A 25,041-nucleotide genomic window follows, 5' to 3' on the forward strand; every position below is an offset into this window, starting at 1 on the left:
TTAAGGAGTCTGGTAAGCTTCGGGTCAATTTTAGAAGTCCAAGGGTGAAATGATAATTTTTGAATTTTCAGGGGCAAAATGGTCATTTTGCACCCTGGGTGAGATTTTTGTCAAGACAGCGCCCTGAGCACAAATTTATGCTATTTTAAATGTTTATGCATCATGTTTACGATTTTTACGCAGTTATGATAATTATGGTTCATGCTTGGTTTAAAGGAAAAATTGCGTATATACTTGCTTTTATTTAAGTGATGAATACGTGACACGTTTTGAAGGAAGTGATTTAGTTGTGACTAACACAATGACATGATGACACGATGACATGTAAGGCCGGAACTCAGTGGGCGGGTAATGCTGTCGCTGATGATCCTCGCCGCCGGGTACCGCGGTTACACGTAGATGGATCCATCGACTGACATGATGATATGAAAGTCACAGCTAATGAACTGAACTCAAATTAAGTAAATTAACACGTATATGCCGATACGATTATGCATGCTATGATCTTACTATGTTTTGACAGGATACGATTATGTACACAATTTTACGGCAGACATGAAATGTATGTTCATTATGCTATTTTTTACTGTTGTGTGCTACGTATATGTACTTGTTATTCCTGGTACATGTGTGTTGAGTCTTTAGACTCGCTAGGCGTGTGTGATGCAAGTGAGTTAGATTATGAGGAGACGGGAGGTGTTGTACTCTGAGTCAGCAGACCTGGTGGGCGACACGACCCGAAGACTTATGCTTTTTCCGCACTTATACGATTTTCTTTGTTTTGTAGAGGATACGATGATTTTATACGTTGTTTATATTTTACTGTTGGATGTAGGATTTCACTCGCTTATTTTACTTCGTATATTTTATTAGTAATTAATTATGATAATTTTTAAATGGTGTTTTTAAGTAGGATTGCATGCATATGATTTATTTAAATGTTATTTTCATAATGAGAGNATAAAGCCTCAAGTCTGTAAGCTTTACGATTTAAATGTTTTAAATGATTTATTGTTATCACCTGCATGATTTCATGATTTACGCAATATGATGATTTACTGCTTATGTTTAATTGTTTTTACACTGTAAGGTCCATTAACTTCAAAACTAGATTAATTGCATGATGGGTTACGTCTTAATTGGATTGTATTCAGATATGCCTCTCAGACGCGAATCCAGGATGGTCAGAGTGAATGATATTTCTGAGGGTGGCAGGGGTCCTCCACCACCACCGCCAGGGGACCCAGCTACCCGAGTCCTCGAGGGTATGGCTAGACTTTTGGAGCAGGTTCCTAGACAGCAGAATGATATCTTTGAGCAGTTCCATAGGCTCAACCCGAAGGAGTTCGGGGGTACTACTGATCCATTTGTTGCAGAGGGATGGATTAGGTCGCTGGAGTTACACTTTGATTATCTGCAGATGAGGGATGGCGACCGGGCCAGGTGCGTCATCTATATGCTGAGAGATGAAGCGTCCCTTTGGTGGGAGGGAGCCGCACATGCTGTATATGTGGCTACTCTCACATGGGCCAGATTCAGGGAGATGTTTTTCGGGAAATATTTCCCAGCTGACGTCAGGGGCCGCCTGACGAGAGAGTTCATGAGCCTCCGACAGGGGGAATTATTAGTGGCGAAGTTCATCCGCAAGTTTGACAGGGGCTGCCACTTCGTGCCCATGATAGCAGGGGATGCTGCCCAGAAGCTGAGGCATTTCCTAGATGGACTGAGACCTACCATCCGTCGAGACGTCATGCTGATGAGGCCGGCGAGTTATGATGAGGCCACTGCCTGCGCTTTTCAGGCAAAGCAGTCACTGCGAGATATAGATTTTTAGATGCAGCGGAAGCGGCATCAGGCCCAGTCCAGTGCACAGCCACAGAAGAAACAGTGTACCGGGCCATCTAGACAGCAGGGACAGCAGAAGTCCCAGGGTCAGCACAGGGGGCCAGGACAGCAGAGGCCACCTCAGGCATCAGGGGTTCCTATGCAGGAGGGAGAACCGCTTTGCGAGCAGTGCAACAAATATCATTATGGCAAATGCATGTGGGGCACCTACAGATGCTTCGTATGCAAGCAGGAGGGGCACAAGGCTGCAGATTGCCCTCAGAACAAGGGTCCCACTATTGGTAGGGCTTATGTGATGCATGCCGAGGAGGCGGAGGCAGCGCCAGACTTGACACTGATTACCGGTAATCACACTACAACAAAAATGGCTTTTCGCAGCGCGCAAATTCGCTTTTCGCAGCTCACATTGCACGCTGCAAAGTTGCAAGCTGTTGAAAGTTCAAGATTATCCGCGGCGTTCATAAGCACGTCGTTAATACAAACTATTATTGGCGGCGCGCCTACGCACGCTGTTGATAGTCATAGCATAACCGTCGCTAATTAACGACGGTTTTAAAATTCCGTCGTTACTATGCGACGGTGTTTCAAAAATCCCGTCGCTATTTAGCGACCGAATTAAAATAAAATCCGTCGCTAATCTTGTTATTACAATAAAAAAAATTACGTTTATAATTTAATAAATCTTAAAAAAACGTACACTATAATAACAATATTCATCTTAACTAACACTTAAAAATTTACAAAAAATTGAAACAAAAAAACGTACCTTAAATCGAAATTTAAAAAAAATCGAAACAAAAACACGTACCTTAAATCGAAATTTAAATTGCTTGAGAGAGAAAAATTTTAAGTTTTATGAAGTGGTGTGGTAGGATATGGTTCGAATGGTGATATTTAAAGACAATTTGCGACGGTTTTGGTTTTACCGTCGCTCTTAGCAACTGTTTTGTATTAAACCGTCGCTAATGGCGACGGTTTTTAATTTGTCGCTAATAGGGACGTACTTATACCGTCGCTATTAGAGACGGTTATAATATAACCGTCACTAATTTGAATTTTGCGACGGTTGTATTAAACTGTCGCTAATGTCAAACCGTCGCTAATATAGCGACGGTATGAAAGAAACTGTCGCTAATATAAATATTGCGTTGGTTTTCAAAAAACCATCGCTAAATATTAACGGCGCACATTTACATGCACGCTATCGTTTATATAATTTTTTAACGGCACACATAAACGCACGCTGCGGATATTACTTATCCGCAGCGTGCTTTTAAAGTACGCCGTTAATACTGTCAAGTGCAATAATATCAACAGCGCACATATGAGTGCACGTCGTTAAAAGTAATATTCACAGCGTGCTTTTAATGCACGCCGTTGATGACGTGCTGCGGAAAATCATTTTTCTTGTAGTGTCATTTTATTTAAGATTTTAATTTCGCATGATTGCGTGGGTTTAATGCTTGTTTGATGATTAAATTATTGGGATCGATAACGTAGAAGAAATTAGGATGCATACTATACCTACTTGGAATTAAGAATTTAATTGTTTGATCTGAAAATTTTAGATACCAAATTGTTATAATGGGTAAATTAAGGACCAAAATGCAAATTTTGAAATTTTAAGGGGTTAATTTGCAATTTATGAGTTTTTTAAAGTTGAATTTCAAACTTTTGGAGATTTATAATTGGGTGGGGTCAGTGAAATTTTGAGGATTTTGAGTTAACTTCCAATAAGGAATTCCTTAAGTTCAACAGTATTATATTTGATAGTATGTTTTGTCGCAAGGAAGATATATATTGCAGGTGTTGCCACGCATGCATTGCTAGACTCAGAAGCTACGCATTCGTTTATATCCGAATCTTTCGTGAAGCGACTAGGGATCATACCAGTAACGATGGATTCAGGATTCAAAGTATCGATTCCATCCGAGGATCAGATGTCCACATCTCGGATAGTGAGAGGATTGGAGCTCAGATTGCAGCAGAAGGCAGTATTGGCAGATCTGATAGTACTACTGCTGCCAGAGTTTGATATCATACTGGGCATGGACTGGCTCGCTTCTCATGGAGCAGTCATAGATTTTCGCCAGAGGTCAGTGTCTGTCAGACCTCCTAGTGGGAAGCCATTTGTATTTGAGGCAACTAGACATCAGCAGTTCCCACACGTCATTTCCTGCATGTGTGCGATGAAGCTTATTAAGAGAGGCTGCCAGACGTTCTTAGCCAGCATCATATCAGTGGCAGAGCCAGTCAGTAAGAGGATGGAGGATATAGATGTGGTCAGCGAGTTCTCCAGTGTGTTCCCTGATGATGTTTCAGGCATTCAACCGACAGAGAGGTGGAGTTATCTATTGAGCTCATGCCAGGGACAGTGCTGATATCTAAGGCAACCTACCGATTAGCGCCTGCAGAGATGAAGGAGCTTAAGGATCAGATCCATGATATACTGGATAAGGGTTTCATTCGCCCTAGTTTTTCTCCATGGGGCACGCCAGTGTAATTTGTTAAGAAGAAGGATGGCAGCATGTGTCTGTGCATTGACTACCGAGAGCTGAACAGGGTTACAGTGAAGAATAAGTATCCATTACCTAGGATCGAAGACTTATTTAATCAGCTTCAGGGAGCCTCAGTGTTCTCTAAGATAGACCTTCGATCCGGATACCTTCAGCTGAAAGTGAGGGAGGCAGATGTGCATAAGACCGCCTTCCGGACGCTTTATGGGCACTATGAGTTCTTGGTGATGCCCTTCGGTCTGACGAACGCGCCAGCGATCTTCATGGATCTCATGAATCGCGTATTCCAGCCGTACTTGGATCAGTTCATCATAGTCTTCATTGACGATATCTTGATCTATTCGAAGAGCAGGGAGGAGCACAGTCGGCATCTGAGGACAGTATTGCAGACTCTACAGGATAGACGACTTTATGCCAAGTTCAGTAAGTGTGAGTTCTGGCTCGACAGGGTGGCATTCTTGGGCCACATTTTATCTCAGGATGGCATAGAGGTCGACCCCAGCAAAGTTGAGGCAGTCAGAGATTGGCCAGTTCCGAAGAGCGTGACAGAGATCCGCAGTTTCTTGGGATTATTACATGAAGTTTATCCAGGGCTTCTCTTCTATTGCGGTACCTATGACCGCCTTGACGAAGAAGAACGCTAAGTTTAATTGGGGATTTGAATGTCAGGAGAGCTTTGACCGACTGAAGCAGGCCTTAACCACTGCACCAGTGTTAGCTATGCCATCATGGCAGAGAGAATTTGTAGTCTATACCGATGCATCTCAGCTTGGGTTGGGCGCGGTTCTGATGCAGCAGGACAGAGTGATAGCTTTTGCGTGGCGCGGTTCTGATGCAGCAGGACAGAGTGATAGCTTTTGCGTCCAGACAGCTGAAGGTTCATGAGAAGAATTATCTGACTCATGACCTCGAGCTAGCAGCAGTGGTATTTGCCCTGAAGATCTGGAGACACTATCTGTATGGGGAGAAGTGCAGGATTTTCACAGATCATAAAAGCCTGAAATACTTCTTCACACATAAGGAACTGAACATGCGTCAGAGCTGATACGAAATTCACAACTAATGAAATGAATTCAATTCAAATGAAAATGTATAAGTAGATGATAATACGAAATGACATGATTTGATATGATATGATTTTACACGACACGTTTACGTTATGCTTTTAAGTTCACGAAAGATATGTTGAGTATGATATTTTTCACTGCTGTGTGCTATGTATATGTACTTGTTATTCCTGGTACAGGTATGTTGAGTCTTTAGACTCACTAGACGTGTGTGATGCAGGTGAGCTTGATGCTGAGGAGACTGGAGGTGTCGAACTCTGAGTAGGCAGACCTGATGAGGTGACACGACCTGAGGACCGCATATTTTCCGCATTATACTTTATGAGATTGAGTGGAGATGAATATTTTCATACGTTGATGATTTTTAAGATTTTAATTGGTTCATGTTTATGTATGATTTTGGGATGAGTTTGGTTATTTTAAACTGCACTATTTTCACTGTCGAATATTTAAGATCATTTTTAAATGTTATATTTTTATGTACTGCGCATGAATGCGAAACGTTTAAATGTTATTTCGAAAATGTGAGCTTTTATAAAATATATATATNCACACACAACAGAATTACAATATATCAAATATGTCAAATACACACACACACACACACACAATATTTATTCTATACGCATGTATTCATTTATACTAGAATATGCTCTATTCTATTTGGGCTGGAGCCGTCAACGTATTAGCTCTGGTTCTCCCATTGTCCTCTCGATCTACACCTGAGAACATCTGAGTTTCTCTCTTATATTTGCTTCAATTAGTCTTGGTGTTGCGTAAGAATATGTTGTTTTGTTCTTAATTTTTTTTTGGATTTTATTTGCTGTTTATTTTCCTGATTGTTTGGGACTTGCCTGGAGTTTCAATGCAATAAAACTTTTGATTCGTAGGAGTGGACTCTGGTGTCTAGATATGTATATACATTTATGTTTGTATGGTGTGATTTGTTGAAGTAGTCTAGGGTTTGTAAGGCAGAGTTGACTCTGGTTATTTTATGCGCTGATCACTTGATTGAAGCCCGGGCACAAAAGGCTCGGGATGGGAAGAATGGCTGTAGAGAATGAGCAGCATTTTGGCTGCGGCTATTTGCAGAAGTTCAGGCTTTATGAGACATCATCGGTATGGTTTTGTGATTGAATTGTTTCGATCCCTTTTTTGCCTCCAATGGATCGATCGTTTATCTTGCGTATTTGTAGATGTGTAGTTGCTTAAGCACGAATTTTTGTTGTCTGGTAAGGAAGAATGTAGGATGTTGTTCAAAGGTCGTTGATTGAAGACTGAAATTAAACCAAAAATTGGATCTTTAATTTCCCGTGGCATTTATTATTCCCTACAAAATGCTATTTTCATGTAAAACCTAGAATTTGAAAAATTGTCCATCATCACAGTAGATTTTGATCTTGGAGACCTTGATGATTGCTGTAAATAGTTAGTTTTTTCGCTGTGATTTAGAAAAATCCAGAGGTTTCCCTATATGTTTGTTTCACATCTTTCTTGCTAAATTTACTAGAACTTGATGGAAATATGCAGGAAAGCTTGGCCAGAAAAACTTTTTTCCCCTTTAACTCCTAAATTATCCTGTGAATATGGTAATCTTCGCCCAACTTTCTCTAACAAAACTAATTGGAATGATTACATAGTGAATTTCCATTTGGGATGAAGATAGGTTGGAGCAAACTCAACTGCTCAACACTTTAACTTTACGTCGAGACATTTATTTTTTTGATCCAATCATCCACCCATTTTTTTTATACGAATTTAGTAAATTGGTATAATTTATGGACAAAAATATTATGGACGAAAATATGGAATTACTAGCATGACATCGTGTCAGATCTGGAGGTAGGATACAACTGGAGAGTTGTGCAACTGCAAGTATAGATGCGGCAGTGAAAGATTCTCAAACCATGATTGAAACCTATACAACTGAAAATTTGGTACGTAAGGGCGTGCATGCATGTTTTGCTTGAGTGGAAATAGAAGTGTTACCCAACAGTTAGCTGATACGACGTTGAAACGGTTCTTTTAACTTGTAATTATAAAAGTGAATGCAAAGTTATTCTCTTACTTTGTGGTTGGATTGAAGAATCTGCCACGCGTATACTTCATTCTTATTGATATAAGTGAATTTAACTTTAAAACTGTGCTGATTTAACCTTATTACCGTGAAAAATTTCGGGCTTTTTATTTTACCGGACACGTGTCCAACATTATTTTTTAGTCTTAAACATTAGTTCTTAATTTTCCATGACGTGATAAATGCGAACACGCTTCACTTTTATAGAACTTCATTAGGCATCCTATGTCTGCTTTCTCCAACTATTATTGTTTTGATTTAATTTGCCTTAAGCTGGTAGGATGGGAGATGTTATTTTTCCCTTGCATCTATCACACTTTTGGCGCGAAAGTAATAAACATTAACTTTTCAGATGAAATAGTGAAAGGTGTATCAGAAAGTAAATGCATCTCTCGTGTTTATCACGGGATGGTAGCCGGTAATTTTGACCTTTTAGGTATGAAATCTGTTTCCTAATCCATGGAAGAGAAAACAAATGGAGAGAGGAAAGAGCAATTACAAAGATCGGGAAGCTTGAACCAAATCATTGTAATTAATTTTTTGTGAACCATCACATCAATGCTATATGTGGTGACACCACAAGGTTATGCGAGATATTTCTTGTGAGGCAAAATTCACCAAGCCACTCTGGGCAGTTGTATTTGTGTTTATTTGGCAAGGAGGAAAACAGAAGGAAATCACTTATTTGAATATTAGAAAAAAAGTGAAATCTAGGGTTGTATTCCTGGCATTTATTTTCATTCAACAAGGCCCAGTTAATTTTTATAACGGTTTCTAATTTTCGTACAAAGAGAGTAATTTAGATTCCAATATCTTTATATTTATGTGTTTGTGGTGCGATTTTTCTTCTAAATTTGTAAATGTCTTGCTGAACATTTGTAATTTTGGGTTTTAAGTCAACAGTTCTGTGCCGTTGAAATGGTTGCCATGAACCTAACCCTTTTTTTATTTATCTATTTAGTACCTGCAACTAGAGTGGGATCATCTTTTTATATTCCACATCCACAATTTTCTTATAGTCATTGGTCATGTACAGTAGCTTAATATTGCTTTGTTTGTCCCATTTCAAGCTTACACGTGTATTCAACGAGTTCTGTCTTTCGACATCTTTTCATGTTTCTCCTTTTCATAGGAACTAGTCAGAAGTTGTCACTTATTAGATTTTCATTCTAATATGCTGAGAGTATTTATGTTCGTTTCACTTTAGAACTTTTATATGATTGGGCGGGACAAAAGTAGAACCTGTTGGAAAGTCTTAAAGATCAACAGATTAGAACAGACTGAGCTGATCATCATTGAAGATTCAACAACATATTCAGAATTCGATTGCTACGACCTCCTGAGAAGAATACATGGAGGAAATATGTCTACTGGTGGACTTAAATTTGTCACCACCTGTTATGGAATTGTCGGTATGTTATATTCTCAAGATTCTATTCCCCAAAATTTGTATGTGTTTAAGCGTGAGAAGCAACTTGCCCTCTCTACCTCTGTCCAGATATTTACTAATTTTTTTCTTGTGGTTTTAGGTTTCATAAAATTTCTGGGACCTTATTACATGCTGCTTATCACTAAAAGAAGGAATATTGGCACAATATGTGGTCATGCAGTATATGCCATTGCCAAGAGCGAGATGATTCCCATTCCCAACGCTATGATTCAATCAAATATGGCTTATTCTAGGAATGAGAACAGGTGTTTGCTGATTTTGCATGAAAATGTAAAGCGATGGTGATATTAGGAGAGTACTGAACTGTAAATTAATCATGCTCATTTGGGGTGTATAGATTACTGTCTTAATGTAGGTTTTTCTCTAATTTTTGTCTTGTTAGTCTAGGGTTCAGCATTAGACCACTTATACAGTGGGGGTAGTCTCTGATTATTTTGCTAGGCACCTTCTCAGCGTGAGGCCGATCATATGAAATTAATTAATTTATGTACATTTATTTGAGCTCAAACAGCGGAGAAATACTTCATGTTTTGTTAGCCTTTGATAGTTCAATGTTCTTTGCACCATTGCAAATTTTTTTTCTCCCAGTAACTGTGCAGGGGCACACGATGATGTGTTGTGATGTTAATTTGCCATGTTGTACAAAACAAGGTATTATCATGTTACACAAAAAAGGTATCATCAGAGGTTAAGCAGGGCATATATTACCTTTTTGTTTTTTTATATGCGATGAATTTAAGTTTCATTTTTGGTCAATACAGTGGACTTCTATTCATTTGCTTTTACCTCTGCCTTCTCTTTTGCGTTGATCAATAGATACAAGAAGCTACTCCGGTCCATGGATCTTACAAAGGACTTCTTTTTTAGCTACTCCTACCGTCTTATGTATACTCTTCAAAAGAATATGAGCAATCATGAAACAGGACAAGCTATATATGATACAATGTTCGTCTGGAACGCGTTCTTGACGCGTGAAATTCGTAGTCAGATCAGGAATTCAATTTGGACAATTGCTCTACTTTATGGATTCTTTAAGCAGGTAATAACAGTTTGAGGTTTTTCTAGAGTATGACGGTTGTGAGTTAACTTAGTAACTACTACTCAAGTCTTCGTAACACAGTATTTTATAGTATTTCTCTCTGGTTGACGTTACATTTTGCTTACTATATACTCCTTCGCTTTGGATTTCTCTATGATTTTCTTTTTCTAAGGTCGAAATTTTAAGAGTAAGCTTTCAAGGATGTATTGCGGTTTATCAAATATGTTGTTGTCATTATTTGGAAGTATGTGGTTTATCAAATATGTTGTTGGCCCAATGTTTGTATTTCTTCGTTTTTTGGAATCATGTAGATGCACTTTTTATTCTTTTTAACAGGTTCAACTGTCAATATCTGGGCGTTATTTCAACTTTATTCTCATTGCTAGAAGATCCCGTCATTATGCTGGAACCAGGTTTTCAAATTATTTATGATTGGTGACTTTTTATGATTTTGCTGCTACTGCTAATGAATGAATTGATACTATACATGTAACATGACACAAATCATTGCATGTAGAAGGAACAAAACATAGTTAACAAAATATTGTCTTGAGCTTAATATATTGTAGCGTGTGTTTTGCTACAGTGGACTTACAAGGCACTTTTGTCTGATGGAAGACAAAAAATTATGACAAATGAGACAGCTAATCTTCTCTTTCTTCCTTATTATACTTTGACCATTTCCCTTCTCTCTTTTGTATTTCAGATATTTGAAACGGGGGGTGAACGAGAAGGGCCGCGTAGCAAATGACGTTGAGACTGAACAAATTGTGCTCGAGGAGGCTCTTCAAGGAAGTCCCGTACAGATGTCTTCCATTGTACAGAACCGGGGATCAGTACCCCTTTTTTGGTCACAAGAGACATCACGGTTGAATATCAAACCTGATATTATATGTATGGCTCATAAAACTTAAAGGCTATTTCAAATTGTTTGATTTTCATTCTAATGCTGACTCCACATCTTCTTCTAGTATCAAGAAAGGACCCCATGTATGAAGCCACTAAACTTCACTTCGGGAATCTCGTCAAGAGATATGGGAATCCTATCATTATATTAAATCTAATTAAGGTACTTTTGGTTGGGATTTGTGTTCCAAACACTTGCATTCTTCCTTAGCTTTCAGTTTTTGGTTCATATGTCTAATTTCCATATTTTCCTTGATTGTCAGACTCGTGAGAAGAAGCCTAGAGAATCTATTCTCCGTGCAGAGTTTGCTTATGCTATTGAGGTTCTTAATAAAGATCTTACCCCTGAAAGTCGCTTAAAGTTCCTTCACTGGGATTTGAATAAATACTCGAGAACGTATGTTTGCGTATCTTGCTTTCTTTTGGCTCCAACGCATTTTGCAGGTTATAAATAATTGACTCAATTATTAACTTGTTTATTTTTCAGCAAAGGAACAAGTGTGTTGGCATATTTAGTCAAAGTAGCTGTTAATGCATTAGAGTTGACCGGATTTTTTTGCTGCCAAGTATTCCCATCTTCATGGTAAGAGAAGTTTATTAGTGGACCAAGTTTGACTTGAGTAGTTCCACTATTAGTAAAACACAGTTTTTCGTTCTTATTCCAGTCAGTATTTCTTGGGAGATTGTCAGTGTGAGACCATAAGGTTGATTTGTGCTTGTATTATGTTACTTTGGTGGTGCATTCGCCTGCTACAAGTTCTAGTTGTTCGGAAAAATCCATGTGCCAATGGACATTTTGTTAAAGTTACACGCAATGACTTGTGATACACAAACTGACTTATTATTTCAAATGCATTACTTATCTTAGCATTAGCTGGGTTTGTGCTCCTTTGGCTCATCTGATAACCTCCAGTTGTTTTTTTTGTCCTTGTCAATAGAATATGTATTTCCTAGGAATGATGTTCTGCTTCATGTAGGGGAATCTTTATGTACAATTGTACATTATTGAGCACCTGGGAGCAAAATATTTCCTTGTGTGTCCCTGTATCTGACCAGCTGTGGAAATTTTTACAGTGAACTTCAATGCGGTAATAACTGTAATGTTAATTGCGCCATTGAGGATCTATGCATTTTGGATGAGGATTCTAACAACTTGAATGAAGAGGACAAGGAAAATGGTCAAGTGGATGGAAGTCCTTTTGTCAAGCCTTCTGCCTTCCAAAAAGGAGTTTTAAGGACAAATTGCATTGACTGTCTGGATCGCACAAATGTTGCTCAATATGTGTATGGGCTGGTTGCTCTTGGTCGTCAGCTGCATGCTTTTGGGTACACTGATGTTCCTACCATCAACCTAGACTCCCCTTTGGCAAATGATTTAATGAAGATTTATGAGGCGATGGGTGACACCCTTGCTCTACAATATGGTGGATCTGCAGCACACAATAAGGTAAACGATGTGGCTGGGAAGCTATATTGTTAAGATTGTGCTAGAACGAGTTGAGTGGATTTTTTCACTTGATATATTTTTGTTCCCAAAGTTGGGGCAAATTTAAATAATTTATCTTCAAAGGCTTAAAATATTTGACTCAGCTTAAGGCTTTTTATGGATGAAATTTCTGCTTTAATGGATGTAAGGTGATCAAAAGATGTATTTCAACACTTAATATTTGCTTAGAATATTTACGACTACTCGTGACTGTCAGGGTGGGCCACAATGGAGTTGATTGATATTAGATCCAAACTTTTCACCTTTTTTGAGAGCAGTGAGGATCTTTTTTCTTCTGACAAGAGAAGTACATTTTGCACTCAAGAAATTATGTATGCCACTTCAAAAATCTTTTTACTTTTTGTTTGGTGACAATGTTTAACATTTGATTCAAAGATAAGAGCTTGGTTATGTTTGATCATTATCTTCCTGCCGAAGAGCTGAGATTCTTCTGTTTGTGTGAAGGCATTGTTTCACTTAAATTTCTTATTTTAATTTTTGGATTATTGAATGCTGAAAACATGATATTTTATCTATTTGCACTACCTGGGAGATGGTTCATTCCATCGGATCGATGGCATTAACAAATATCATGCACTGTTGCAGTAATGATGCTTTGACTTAACTCATTTCATTGCAGAAGTGTATCAACCGTTGTCTGATGAAAAGCTGCAATCTGTGATAAGATGTACAGCTGTGTCTTTTCCTCCATTTATCTTCTGCTTGATAATTCAGTTGAAGCCCATGATTTTTCTTATATATACACCAATGCATTAAATGTTATTGCTTCAGAGTCGTAACACACACCATATGCACTCCACATTTGCTATGTTAAACAGATATTTTCAGAAAGAAGAGGTCAATGGAAAGCGGCAACACAATCCCAGGAGTTTTTGAGAACTCTTCAACGCTATTACAGTAATACTTACATGGATGCTGAGAAACAAGATACCATTAATGTGTAAGCCTATTGGTTCTACCGAATTTATAATGAAAGATATCAGGGTTAACTTGGTTCCTGTTCTAATTTATTTATCTTGCCAAATAAGTTTTCAGGCATATTTTAGTTTTGCCCATTTCTAGAATGTCAATTATCAAGATTACCACGTTTCCAGCTTAATATGTAGTGCTTACTTCTTCTTCCCGTGAGCAGGTTTTTGGGATATTTTCAGCCACAACAGGGTAAACCAGCTCTGTGGGAACTTGATTCTGATCAGCATTACGATGTTGGAAGGCGTGGTTCTGATTTTACGGAAGAAAGTGCTAGGTTTGTTAAGATTAAGTGTTTATGTACTTGAAGACAGCTTAATGTTAGTCTAATTTTCAATGACTGGACGCTCGTATGTCTTGTTTAATTCGATTTCCTAACAGTATCCATCTCAAAAGTACTTCATTAATAAAAAGGTGACCCGCTCACCACAAATATATTTAAGCCAAAGTGAAAAGATATTTCACCTTTTCAATCTTCATCTAAAACACCCCATTAATACAAATTGAAGTTAAAATTAGGTTGGGCGTTATAAATTTGTTTGTTCAATTTTAGAACATTGTAAATCTAACTTATACTCCAAATCCTAGTTCATGAAGCTAAATTTTCATATTATCGCAGTCATCTTCATTTGCATTTTCTCTGGTTTCCTCCATCTGAAATTAGCATCTAACATATCACTTATGCACTTCTTTGCAGCAATATCCTTTTTTTCTGAAAAACGAATCTGACAGGAAATATAGACATAAGCTTCTGATAAGTGTTTTTAAATCTTTATTTGTATGTCAATTGGTAATTGTTTTTAGAATATAATTCATTTGGACAAAATTGTTGGGCATCCCCTGGTTGAAGTACTCGTTAAACATCTTCAAGGCTTATTTGTGTCGAACAAGTAGGGTCCTCGAAAATGCCTTGATCCTCATTTATTTGAGTGTATAGGTTAATTATCAAAAGGTCACTCTCCGATGGAAACATTCTTTGCGATACCAACTCACCTATTGATGATGCAAATGCTGAAAACATGGATAATTCTAACAAACCACTATCTGGAAAGACTCCAAGCTGTGACATGGGTCTTTCTGGGTCAACTCCGGAAATCTCAACTTGTGGAAGCGAAGTATCTTTTTCCAGGCAAGTCTTGACCTGATGATATTCCTTATTCCTGGCAATTTTTGAATTATGAATGGATGACCGGATTTTTGGACAAGTAAACAGGAAATTATAGTGTCACTGTTCATTTTGAAAAAATTGAATAGTGCTTTTGACATCACGTTAGCAGTTGTTTGCTGATACTGTTTATATTGTTCACCCTTTCTAATGGAGACTGCGTTATGCAGATATACCCCCTCAATGTTCCGCAGACAGCTTTTTCCAGATACGGAACCAGATCAGTATCTCCAAACTGAGGACACGTGCTTATATAAACGTCGAGATTCATTCAACTGCTCAAATTTTCTTGACATTGATTGGCTTTCTTCATCTGGAAATTCTTGTGAAGAGGAAACATATGAAAGGTAATAATTGTTTAGATAAGAATTCTCCATTTTGCTCTAATGTTCTAGTCCCATAATTTGAGTGAATACGAGGGCGAAAAAAGTTTAGTGAAGAGATTTTTTTTTTTTGGGGGGGGGGTGTCTGGACTGTGGTTCGACGAAAGCAAAATACAAGATTTTTGTGTACGATTTTATCCCAACCATCGATAAAGAATTCTAATTCCAGGCCTTAAATTCTGATCAATTATTAATTACTAACTTTGATTATAATCATTACTGATAGCATTTACGTAATTGATACTACAATCTTTTATCTACTTTCCCTTCATTTGTTCAACTTTATATTTCGTGGAGTTGCAACAGTTTGACAGACAATTCAACTTATTGACGTTTCCAGATCTGCACTAATTGGTTCGTTGTCTACTGGTTTGTCGTCGGGTGAAATTAAACCGGAGGCCAGCTTGGAAAACGGGTCCAGTTCCCTCCCGAAGGTTAGTTCACTTGCATCTAATTTATTTTTTGGCTGAATGATTACCTTCATGCATGATGCGTCTATCTCACCATACCTGATATAAAAATAATCTGTCTCCTGCATATCGTTATAATTCTCCACAATACAAATCTTTAGCTAGACTTGGTATAACATGCTCTGTCCAAACTGACTGATATGATGGATATCCAGTCATCATACGACATGTCGACAGTAATGAACCAAATGTAACACTGAGACTGAAGCTAAATAAATGAAAGGCACTATGGAGATGCAAGCTAATATACATTAAAGGACTTTCTTGAGTTCTATGTATTGTTGGTTGAGTGTCGGGAAATAAAATTGGCCATTTCGTTGTTCAGGGAAAGGAACCTGCAGATGAAGATATTGACTCTCGTCCATTGACTGGATTCTCTAAAAGATTCGTGCAATGGGTTAACCGTGGAGATCTATTTTTTCCTTGAAGTCGATAATTTCTAATCTGGAACTGAACCCGCCCGAAGGAAATGTATCATTCATTGGAAATAAATATGGCAAAAGATGATATTAAAGAAAGGGACAGGTCAAGATTTTTGGTACAGAAGGTAGTAGATTTCACCAAAAATAATTTCAAACTGTAAATTTGCGGGCATTAATTTACATGTAGAGTCGTTTTAACCCCAAAGCTGTGTACAAATAGACCCCCTTTAGAGATCCCCGTTTATAAATTCCTAGACTAGAAATTCAGTCTCGTAAATATTTGCTGCGAGTTCTTTAGAAATTGACATCTTCAATTCTTTGCTGAAATAATTTTTTTCTTTGCCAATATCATTTTTCTCCCTGCAACGTTAAATTTCTTTTATTATTTTTAATAGGGAATATTGATGTGATATAATCTCCATAGATGCAACAAAATGTGTCTTGGACAAATTGCATCTGAAACATATATGTAGGTGAAAGTGGAAGATGTATGAGCACTTTTTTTCTTTAGAAAAACAAATCAGAGCCTCCTTCGAGCCAAACTAAGTCGGCCACTGATTTAATCCATTAAATTCCCTACATCATAAAATAGCGTCGTATGTCGTTTAAGCCAGTCAAAATGACGTTTAATAATCCGCTCAAAAGTTGGAGGTTTTGTAACCATTTCGTCTTGAATCTAACTAAATTTATGGCAAACTATATATAATTTCGGTTTGGTTTGGTTGATCGGTTTAAAACTTCGAGTCTTTTTCAGATTAAATTAAATATTTTAATCATTTGTAAAGTTTATTTAAATTATCTAAACTAGTTATTATAAAATAAATATACGTTAACATATTATATATATAATATATATATATATATGTATGTGTGTGTGTTTGTGTGTGTCTCTCTCTCTAAAAACATAGTATTCTTTTTAACTTTGTATATAAACATAGTTTAGTGCATCTTTCTTTTAGAAAAAAAAATGTTCTACATATATTAATTGTAATTATTATCATAATAACGATAGCAAAAACTAATGAGTTGGAGGGGCTATGAAAATACATATACAATTGTCACGCTCGAAAATTCGAAGGTCCACGCGAATCACATGCATACGAGTTATTAAATTCGTTGTGTATATCCATTAATTGTTTTTATTGCAAAAATTAATTAAGCGGTGCATATTGACATGTTTAAAATATATTTTTCTACATGATTGCATTAAAATATATTTTTAAAGGTTATTCGTGTTGCGATCGAGGAACGGAGACCGAGGGCTGAAAAATAGAAAATGTTTTTATTAAATAATTATTTTTGATTATTTAAATTAAAGGTGATGCTTTTTTTTATTTTTGAAAATAAGGGGTTTTGAGGTGATTTTATACGCCGGGACGTAATTTTTATCAATGTTGGATTTTCAACAAAAATACGAACGTTTTGACAATCCGGCTAATAAATGCACAAACTTATTTAACAAAATTATTTTAATATTTTTAATTAAACACTAATTGTCTAAATGAGGCTAATTAACATGGTTAATGGACATAAGCTAGTAATTAGAGTTTAATTAAGATTTTAATCATTATTTAAACTAAAAACCTACCCCAGTTCATTATTATACACGCCCGACACTCCAATAATTGAACAAACTCTCCCCCACCAGCAATATTCACGACACACACATCAGAATTTCAAGAAGAAAATTCGAAAGCTTCAAGGGTCTTCTAGCCAAGGATCTTCGTGTCTTCGTTCTTCAATCGTTAACGAGAATTCGTGCGTTAAATACACAAAGGCACGCTATATTTTTTATTTCAAACATCTATCACATCATAATATTTATTGGAACATGTTTTGAAAGAAAACAAGACACACAACTTGATACTTTCATAACTATGCATATATGTATTCTAAACTCTTGATTTTTCACCCAAAAACATGTTTTTTATGTTTTCGAAGGGGCTGCCATGATTAAGAATTGTTAGGGGATGTTTTTCCAAGTTTTGAAGGGCCCTAGCGCAACAAAACGCTGCAAACGAAATAGAACACAAGCTGGAACCACCTTACTGTCTTGGTTTTTGAGGGGCACGGTTTAAGGGCTAGGGTGGCTGGGCTTTGGTTTGGCTGGAGCCCGGGCTTGGCTAGGGTCATGTAGGAGTCAAGGGAAGAGTCCTAGCAACGCTAGGACTCGAGGCAAGAGGTTGTGGAGGAGTCCTAGCACTCTACCCGAGAGTTACAGCAAGGGGTAGCGCAGGTTGCAGCTGGTGTAGGGAAGAAGGGGCTCGGCCTGGGGGCTTTTTGGCTGGGCTAGGTCGAGTTATTAGGGTCCTAAGATGGTGCACGAAGGGCTGGTTCAAGGGCTGGCTCGCTGGGTAAGCAGCTGGACCAGAAAACGTGGAGTCCTATCAAGCTAGGAAGTCCTCGGCCAAATGTTTTGCTGGTTTGTAGCTTCGGTTTCAGGGGCTTGGGTCGAGTCCTTAGGTTCTAAGGGCCTAGTAGGGTCCATAGGAGGTGTGGGTCGAGGTTGGCTCATGATGGTTCGAGCTTGGCTCAAGGGTGTCTAGGAGGTGTTTTTGGGGCTGTTTATGGAGCTTGGATGTAGCTTCGGTTTTGGAGCTTAGGATCAGGTCCAATGGGTCCTAATGGTCCAGGAGGGTGCCTAGATGGGTTGGCTCAGGTTTGGCTCGGGCGTGGCTCGAGTAAATTGGGAGATAGCTCGGGTGGTTTGATAATGTGTCAAAAACGAGATTTTAAAGATTAAAATTGGAACCATGGGTCCACGGGGTGCAGTTCATGGCTCACAAGGGTAGAATAAATAATAAAAATGTTATGTGTCTAACTTGGGATCAAAATAATGAGTTTTGTATTTATCCGGGATTTATTCGCCGCACGAAACGTTAATTAACAAATTAATGGAAAAACCTAGATTTAAGCTTAATAAAATTATGAAAAATTATATTTAAGTCCAAATAATTATTAAAAGTCTAAGTTTTTAATTTGGGATTTTATATTAAGTTTTGATTTAATTTAGGATTAAAACACATTAATATGTCATATTTAAATATTAATATAAAAGTCATCGATTTAAGCTAAATAAAAATATGAGAAAATTCATGTAAGCTTAAATAATTATTTGGGACATGTTAGAGTCGATGGAATTAAGAAAAAGTCAAAAAAGTGAAATTTTACGTTTAGGGGTAAAACGGTTATTTTACACCTAGAAATTAGTAAACGTCATGGCAGTGTCCTGAATGCTGTTTTATATACTAATATGATTATTTTAAATATTTGTGGAATGTTATATGCTAATATAATTATTTTAAATGTTTATGGAATGGTATATGCTAATGTGGTTATTTTAAATTTTATGGATTTTTAATATGTTAAAATGTTTATTTTAAAACGTTTATGGCTTTTTATGATTTTTATATATTAAAACGTTTATTTTAAATGTTTACGGATTTTTAATCTGTTAGAATGTTTATTTTAAAATTTTTATGGATGGTTATGATTTTAATATGTTAAATTATGATTTTTAAATGTTTACGTATTTTTATGATTTAATATTGACATTTAAAAGATATGTCGCATGCTTGGTTTAAAAAGAAAAACGTTATATGCATGTTTAATTTTTATTAAGTGATGAGAATATGAAACGTTGAAGGAAGAGAAGTAATTGTGACTAAATATGTTGGAGATATCGTGAGGGTTATAGTCCCAGTAAGAGCCCGATGATCGTGTTTCCATGGATACGAATACAAATAAGAATACGTTAATATGTTAATAAGTTGGCCAAGTCCCAGTTGACCGGTGAGAGTGTTGCTGGTGTCCCCGTTGCCCAGTACTGTGGTTTTTATAGATGGATCCATCGTCCAATACAAATACGAATACGAGTCACAATTATCGATCTGAATTCAACGAAAGAAATATGAATATGAATATGTTGATACGAATATGAATATGTTTATGATGATATGAAAATGTTTACGAAAATGTTTATGAAAAGTTTATAGAAATGTTATTGTTTAAAGTTGATGCATCATTATGAAAATGAGTTATTTAAAGTTTATGCATCATGAAAATGTTTATGAAAATGTTTATGTTTCAAGTTTATATATCTTCATGAAAACGATATTTTAAGTACAAGTATTTTTTATTGTTGCATGTGATCTGTATATGTATTACTTGTTATCAAAATTATGGTGTGTTTAGTCTTTAGACTAACTAGGTGTGATTGATGCAGGTGATTATGATAATAATGTTAATGGATGTCTTGATGGTTGACTTTGTTAGACTGAAGGTGCACATAACCCGAGGACCGACGTTAGTTTTCCGCATTTGTTTATGATTATGATTTATGTCAAAAATATTTTTACGACTATTTATTTATGTCTATAGGAGATTTTTGAGAGCTTATAGTAAGGGTCATGGGCCATGGCATAGCATGGGCCTCTGCCCATACCCACGCACATTACGCATAGGACTTATCCAGCCCAGGCACTGCCAAGATCTATATAAGTCCAGGAGATCTTGGGGAGGTAAAAACTCCAGTGCCTGGGCTGGATAAGTCCTATGTATAATGGTGCGTGGGTGCTATGCCATGGCCCATGACCGTTACAATAAAAGGTGCCTTTTTTTGTAACGATCATGGGCCATGGCATAGCATGGGCCTCGGCCCATATCCACGCACCGTCACTCATAGAACTTCTCCAGCCCAGGCACTGGAGCTTTTTACCTTTCAGAATTAAAACCTAAGACCTCCTGGACTTATATAGATCTTGGCAGCAATCCTGGTACCAATTGAGCTCAATTGGTACCAGGATTTATTTTGTAACGGTCATTGGCCATGGCATAGCATGGGCCTCTGACCATACCTACGCACCATTACGCATAGGACTTATCCAGCCCAAGCACTGGAGTTTTTACCTTCCCAGGATTAGAACCCAAGACCTCCTGGACTTATGTAGATCTTGGCTAGCTCAATTGGTACCAGGATTACTGCCAAGATCTATATAAGTCCAGGAGGTCTTGGATTCTAATCCTGTGAAGGTAAAAACTCCAGTGCTTGGGCTGAATAAGTCCTATGCGTAATGGTGCGTGGATATGGGCCGAGGCCCATGCTATGCTATGGCCCATGACCGTTACAGTTACAGTATGTGCTATATTTTTCAAATAATGTTTTTGGGTTTGGTAAAATGATTAATGATTTTACGATTCAAACTATTTTCCTTTGATTTTTAAATGTTAGTTGGTTGTTTTATTTTAAAAATGGTGTCAAGGTATTTTAAAACATATATATGTATATTTTAAATCATGGAGAATAAGGAGAGAAAAAAAAATTTTCTAGCACGTTTTAAGAAGACGAGTTGCAGATGTTTCAATAACAAATGTCTCAAACAATAAAATAAAATTCTAATATGATTTATTTAAGTACATAAATTAAAAGGTGGGCTTTTTTGCATCTGCCCGATTCATTCTTCTTGGTTTAGTTGATTTGATGGACCAAAATCTGGTCCAAACTCGACCCGAACCGACGGAGTGCCCCGATTCACACGGGCCGATAAACCTTGTTTGTCGAAACGGTGTCGTTTGTCCTTTTGCTTTTACGCTTCCGGATTGTAGCGTTGGCAGGGGCGAATCCATTTCTGACTCCTAGGTGTTTCTACTCTAAACTTTTCTTCATAGATTATCGGAGTATGTCGAGGTTTCGCGGATTGTGGCAAGCTTCTGTTAATGCAACGAAAAGAGGTATGTGATTTGATTTCCTGATCGCTCCTACCTCGTCCGTTTTCGTCTAGATTCGTGTGATTTTTCAGTTGTCTTCTGATTTGAATTTTTTGTTGTTTGAATTCGATAGCTGTTTTCAATTTTTCTACGCCTTGCAGCTCTGACGTGGAACCTTGAAGACTTAGTTCCTCCAAATGAAAAATATATCTTCAATTTCAGTTCAGCAGAGGAGCTTAAAAGGTGGCACTTGTATTCAGATTCTGAATATGGAGGTATGGATATGCCCAAGTTTTCTGCTACTCCGTTAAAAGTTAATTAAACTTCATTGTAGTGTTTTTTTCCGGCGAAGATAATTTAATCGTGTATTTCTTGTAGCTTTTAATGGTGACATACATGACTTGTGGAAAAAAAAAAGATTCGGTATTGATGGATAGATTTCTCGAAATAATCGAAAAGGAAACGGAAGATGAAACATAAATCATGGAGCAACTAAGTCCTCTCTTTTTTCTTTTTCCCCGGATGTGCGAATAAACCATGAGCTCATTCTTTGATAAATAAGAAAAAATTTGGATATGATTTTTTTTCCTACGTACAGTGGAGTATGTCTTTCCTAGAAAAATTAAATAAAAATGGAAAATTTTCCATCTTGTTGTAGGGTTTTCTATTTTGATTCTGTATGTGTTCAAGTTGCAAGTTTAATCTCATATCTATGCTATGATTGGCAGATTAGCATTGCTTATTTTTAATTCTGTATGTGTTCAAGTTGCAAATTTAGTCTCATATCTATGCTGTGATCGGCAAATTCTTCTCGTGTCTATTAGCTTTGCATATTTAGTAGCATATCTGTGCTTTTGTTAGCAAAATTGGTTCTATGTCAATCAAAGTTCCAAATTTTAGTCCTACTTTTTATGCACCAATTAATCCGTTCGGTCCCACATACAGGAAATATAAATTTGTGTTTAATTTTGAATTTTTCGATTTATCAGATGAAATATTTTATTTTGCATAATGTTGACTAACTTTTTGAAGAATTTTTTTACTATTAGAACATTAAATTGCATAAATTAAATTAAATATATATTGATCACATTTAGTTGAGAAGTTTTAAGTATATTCTGATATTAAAATTTTTAATCGTAATCATTCGTATCATCATTTACATACTTTTTATGGTTTCGAGTTGAAACATATACTAGTTATAATTTTATAAATTGCAATAATGTTCATTTTAAAAAAAAAATTGCAATAATGTTTTAGGCCACTAAAAACTTAGAGTCCAATAACTTTAATATTATTGTACATGATTACAATTATTTTATCGATCTAAAAAAGCATTTTAACGGTAAAATATTATAATTCGTATTTGCTTCAATAGTGAGTTTTTTTTAATAAATTAGATGAAGTGTTAAATAATTAAAATAAGAAAATTTTAACATCTTTACATATCATAAACGCATATCTTAAATGTGTTTATTGGAGATATTGTATTGACACTCATTGACGTTTAGAAATAAAGATTTAAGCTAAAAGGTTACTTCATATATTAAACTTTGGGGAAAATTAAACATCCATAGTTGAAATTATTTTGTACATATGACTGAATTTGGTAATTGAAGCCGATATGGAGCTAAATTTGAAACTTTATTAGATACAAGGTCAACTTTTTGCTAATCAAAACATATATACACAGCGAAACAATGTAATGTTTCTAGAGACATGTCCTATTTTTGTAAATAAGAGCATAAATACAGGACTAAATTTGCAACTTGAATATATAATAGTCCAAAATTGATAATTCCCTATGGTTACATTTAAAAAAAATGGAATTTTGCCACTACAGATATAAAGATGAGCATGTGTCCATATATTTTCTAGTATAGAATGTGCAGCGATGGTAGTTTAAAGGGCGCTCTCCCGCCTAGAAGGCTAATCTTTTGGGTATGGCCCTCCTTTTGGGTTTATGGTATAATATTGGTTGTCTTTCCGAGAGTGTGTTGAAAGGGGGCTGAGAAAGTGCTACCATCAGTCTATATCCGTAATGCAGCTTGTGTTTGGATTATCGGCTGGATTGAGATCCATGTACCGATTACTAATGTGTGGGTGCAAATTGTTCAGAGTTGGCAGCTACTCAAGAGTTCCACAATAAAAGCTGAAGTAGTTAATAAGCTTGAGGGATTCTTCCACTTCAAAAGCTAGTCTTTTGTGTTTGGGTTTCTCTCTTGTGTATATGGGTTAAATATATAGAATTCTCAAGTACTTATCACTGATTTGAACTGATTGATCAGGTTTATCATCAGCATCACTGGAGATACAAAACCCTGTAAATGGGTCCAGTTGTACAGGTCCATAAATATTTTTCTTTCGTTCCTCTTATGGTAAATTATACAGGCTTATTATTTTTGTTTAGTTAATTGACCATTAAAATCTTATTATAACTGCGGACTTTCAATTGATTATGGTGTATCTCATAGGACTGTTCTCAGGGAACCTTTCATTGGATATCAATGAAAGTTCAAGATGGAATATTAGTAGAAGTGGTTTCTGTGGAATGCGATCTAAAAAGGTGAATGATATTACCTAGTATTGTTGCATATCTGGAGTATTAGGAAATGTTGTGACGGACTAAACTTGGAGGTGTTCGTTGGATCTTTCCCAGTTTATATCAATGGTTGTCAGTTTACATTGTCCTTGTTTCTGCAGTTTGATGGCTTCATTGATTTGGATGCATATGACACTATAGCACTTAAACTTAAAGGAGATGGTAGATGCTACATTTCTACTGTGAGTAACTTCGCTCTTATCCGAAGCTTGCACATTATAAATTATAAAAGAAAAAAAAGGAAGTGTCTGCCATGCTCGCAATCTTTGAAACTTGTACGAACGAATGAGTAAAAATGGCTAGGGCTAAGCTTTATTGAACCTTTATTTATTTCGCAGATTTATACTGAAAACTGGGTAAATTCTCCTGGACAACAGGAAGATAACTCATGGCAAGCATTTGTTTTTGTGCCCAAGGACAACTGGTACATCTCAAAGGCAAGTCTCCACCTCCCTTTCCTTGCTATTGCATGCATACATACATACACGTGCTCATTCCAACTATGAACTCGATGGCTGTTGTTCGCACAGAACAGACTGAAAGGGGATCGGTTACGGTGACCGGAAGCGCAACGGAAGTTTAAAAATCAAATTTTTTTTTGTAAAAATTTCGGCCACCTCCATATCTTGGTGTAGCAAATACAAAAACAACAAAATGTCATACATAGTGTGTTTAGAAAAATTATACCTATCAACCTCTTGAGGTTGATGAATGGCACCAACCAAGTTGTAAACAACTTGGCTCTTGAGTGGATGAAGATCTACAAGCTTCCTCCTCCTTCAAAAATAGGGCCCACCACTTGCTAGGTAAATCCCTTCTTGTTTTGCACTAGAAAAACAAGAAGATTTTTCAATGAGAAGAATATTTCTTCCTCAACACTTGAAGAAGAAAAATGAGAGAAAAACTTGGAGAGAAGT

At 36.7% G+C, this 25,041-nt stretch overlaps 3 protein-coding genes across 4 annotated transcripts in view; all 3 read left to right on the top strand.

Annotated features, from left to right (window-relative positions):
* The first annotated feature begins 1,834 nt into the window (after positions 1 to 1,834).
* Positions 1,835 to 4,226, top strand: LOC140957949 (uncharacterized). The gene is made up of 2 exons (XM_073415369.1): positions 1,835 to 2,189; positions 3,652 to 4,226. The coding sequence occupies exons 1-2, from the start codon at positions 1,835 to 1,837 to the stop codon at positions 4,224 to 4,226; spliced, it is 930 nt and encodes a 309-aa protein (XP_073271470.1).
* Positions 4,227 to 6,063: 1,837 nt separating this feature from the next.
* Positions 6,064 to 16,159, top strand: LOC140958097 (phosphoinositide phosphatase SAC2-like). Its single transcript, XM_073415493.1, has 16 exons — positions 6,064 to 6,547; positions 8,713 to 8,917; positions 9,035 to 9,200; positions 9,772 to 9,994; positions 10,331 to 10,407; positions 10,701 to 10,888; positions 10,966 to 11,063; positions 11,164 to 11,297; positions 11,388 to 11,483; positions 11,975 to 12,347; positions 13,226 to 13,347; positions 13,540 to 13,653; positions 14,314 to 14,505; positions 14,712 to 14,888; positions 15,265 to 15,358; positions 15,720 to 16,159. The coding sequence occupies exons 1-16, from the start codon at positions 6,467 to 6,469 to the stop codon at positions 15,819 to 15,821; spliced, it is 2,442 nt and encodes an 813-aa protein (XP_073271594.1). The 5' UTR covers positions 6,064 to 6,466; the 3' UTR covers positions 15,822 to 16,159.
* A 5,183-nt stretch (positions 16,160 to 21,342) lies between these two features.
* The window catches only part of LOC140957832 (probable complex I intermediate-associated protein 30), a 6,071-nt gene continuing 2,372 nt past the window's right edge, over positions 21,343 to 25,041 (top strand). Inside the window, exons 1-6 of one of the 2 annotated variants that reach the window (XM_073415228.1) lie at positions 21,343 to 21,546; positions 21,684 to 21,797; positions 23,811 to 23,867; positions 24,009 to 24,088; positions 24,226 to 24,306; positions 24,463 to 24,561. In XM_073415228.1, the coding sequence (XP_073271329.1) occupies positions 21,495 to 21,546; positions 21,684 to 21,797; positions 23,811 to 23,867; positions 24,009 to 24,088; positions 24,226 to 24,306; positions 24,463 to 24,561 (483 nt within the window). In that variant the 5' untranslated portion in view covers positions 21,343 to 21,494. Of the gene's footprint in view, positions 21,547 to 21,683; positions 21,798 to 23,810; positions 23,868 to 23,996; positions 24,089 to 24,225; positions 24,307 to 24,462; positions 24,562 to 25,041 lie in introns of both variants that reach the window. The other variant, XM_073415227.1, reaches the window with a different exon arrangement.

Source organism: Primulina huaijiensis, chromosome 14 (assembly GCF_012295235.1).
Source record: "Primulina huaijiensis isolate GDHJ02 chromosome 14, ASM1229523v2, whole genome shotgun sequence".
NCBI lineage: Eukaryota > Viridiplantae > Streptophyta > Magnoliopsida > Lamiales > Gesneriaceae > Primulina > Primulina huaijiensis.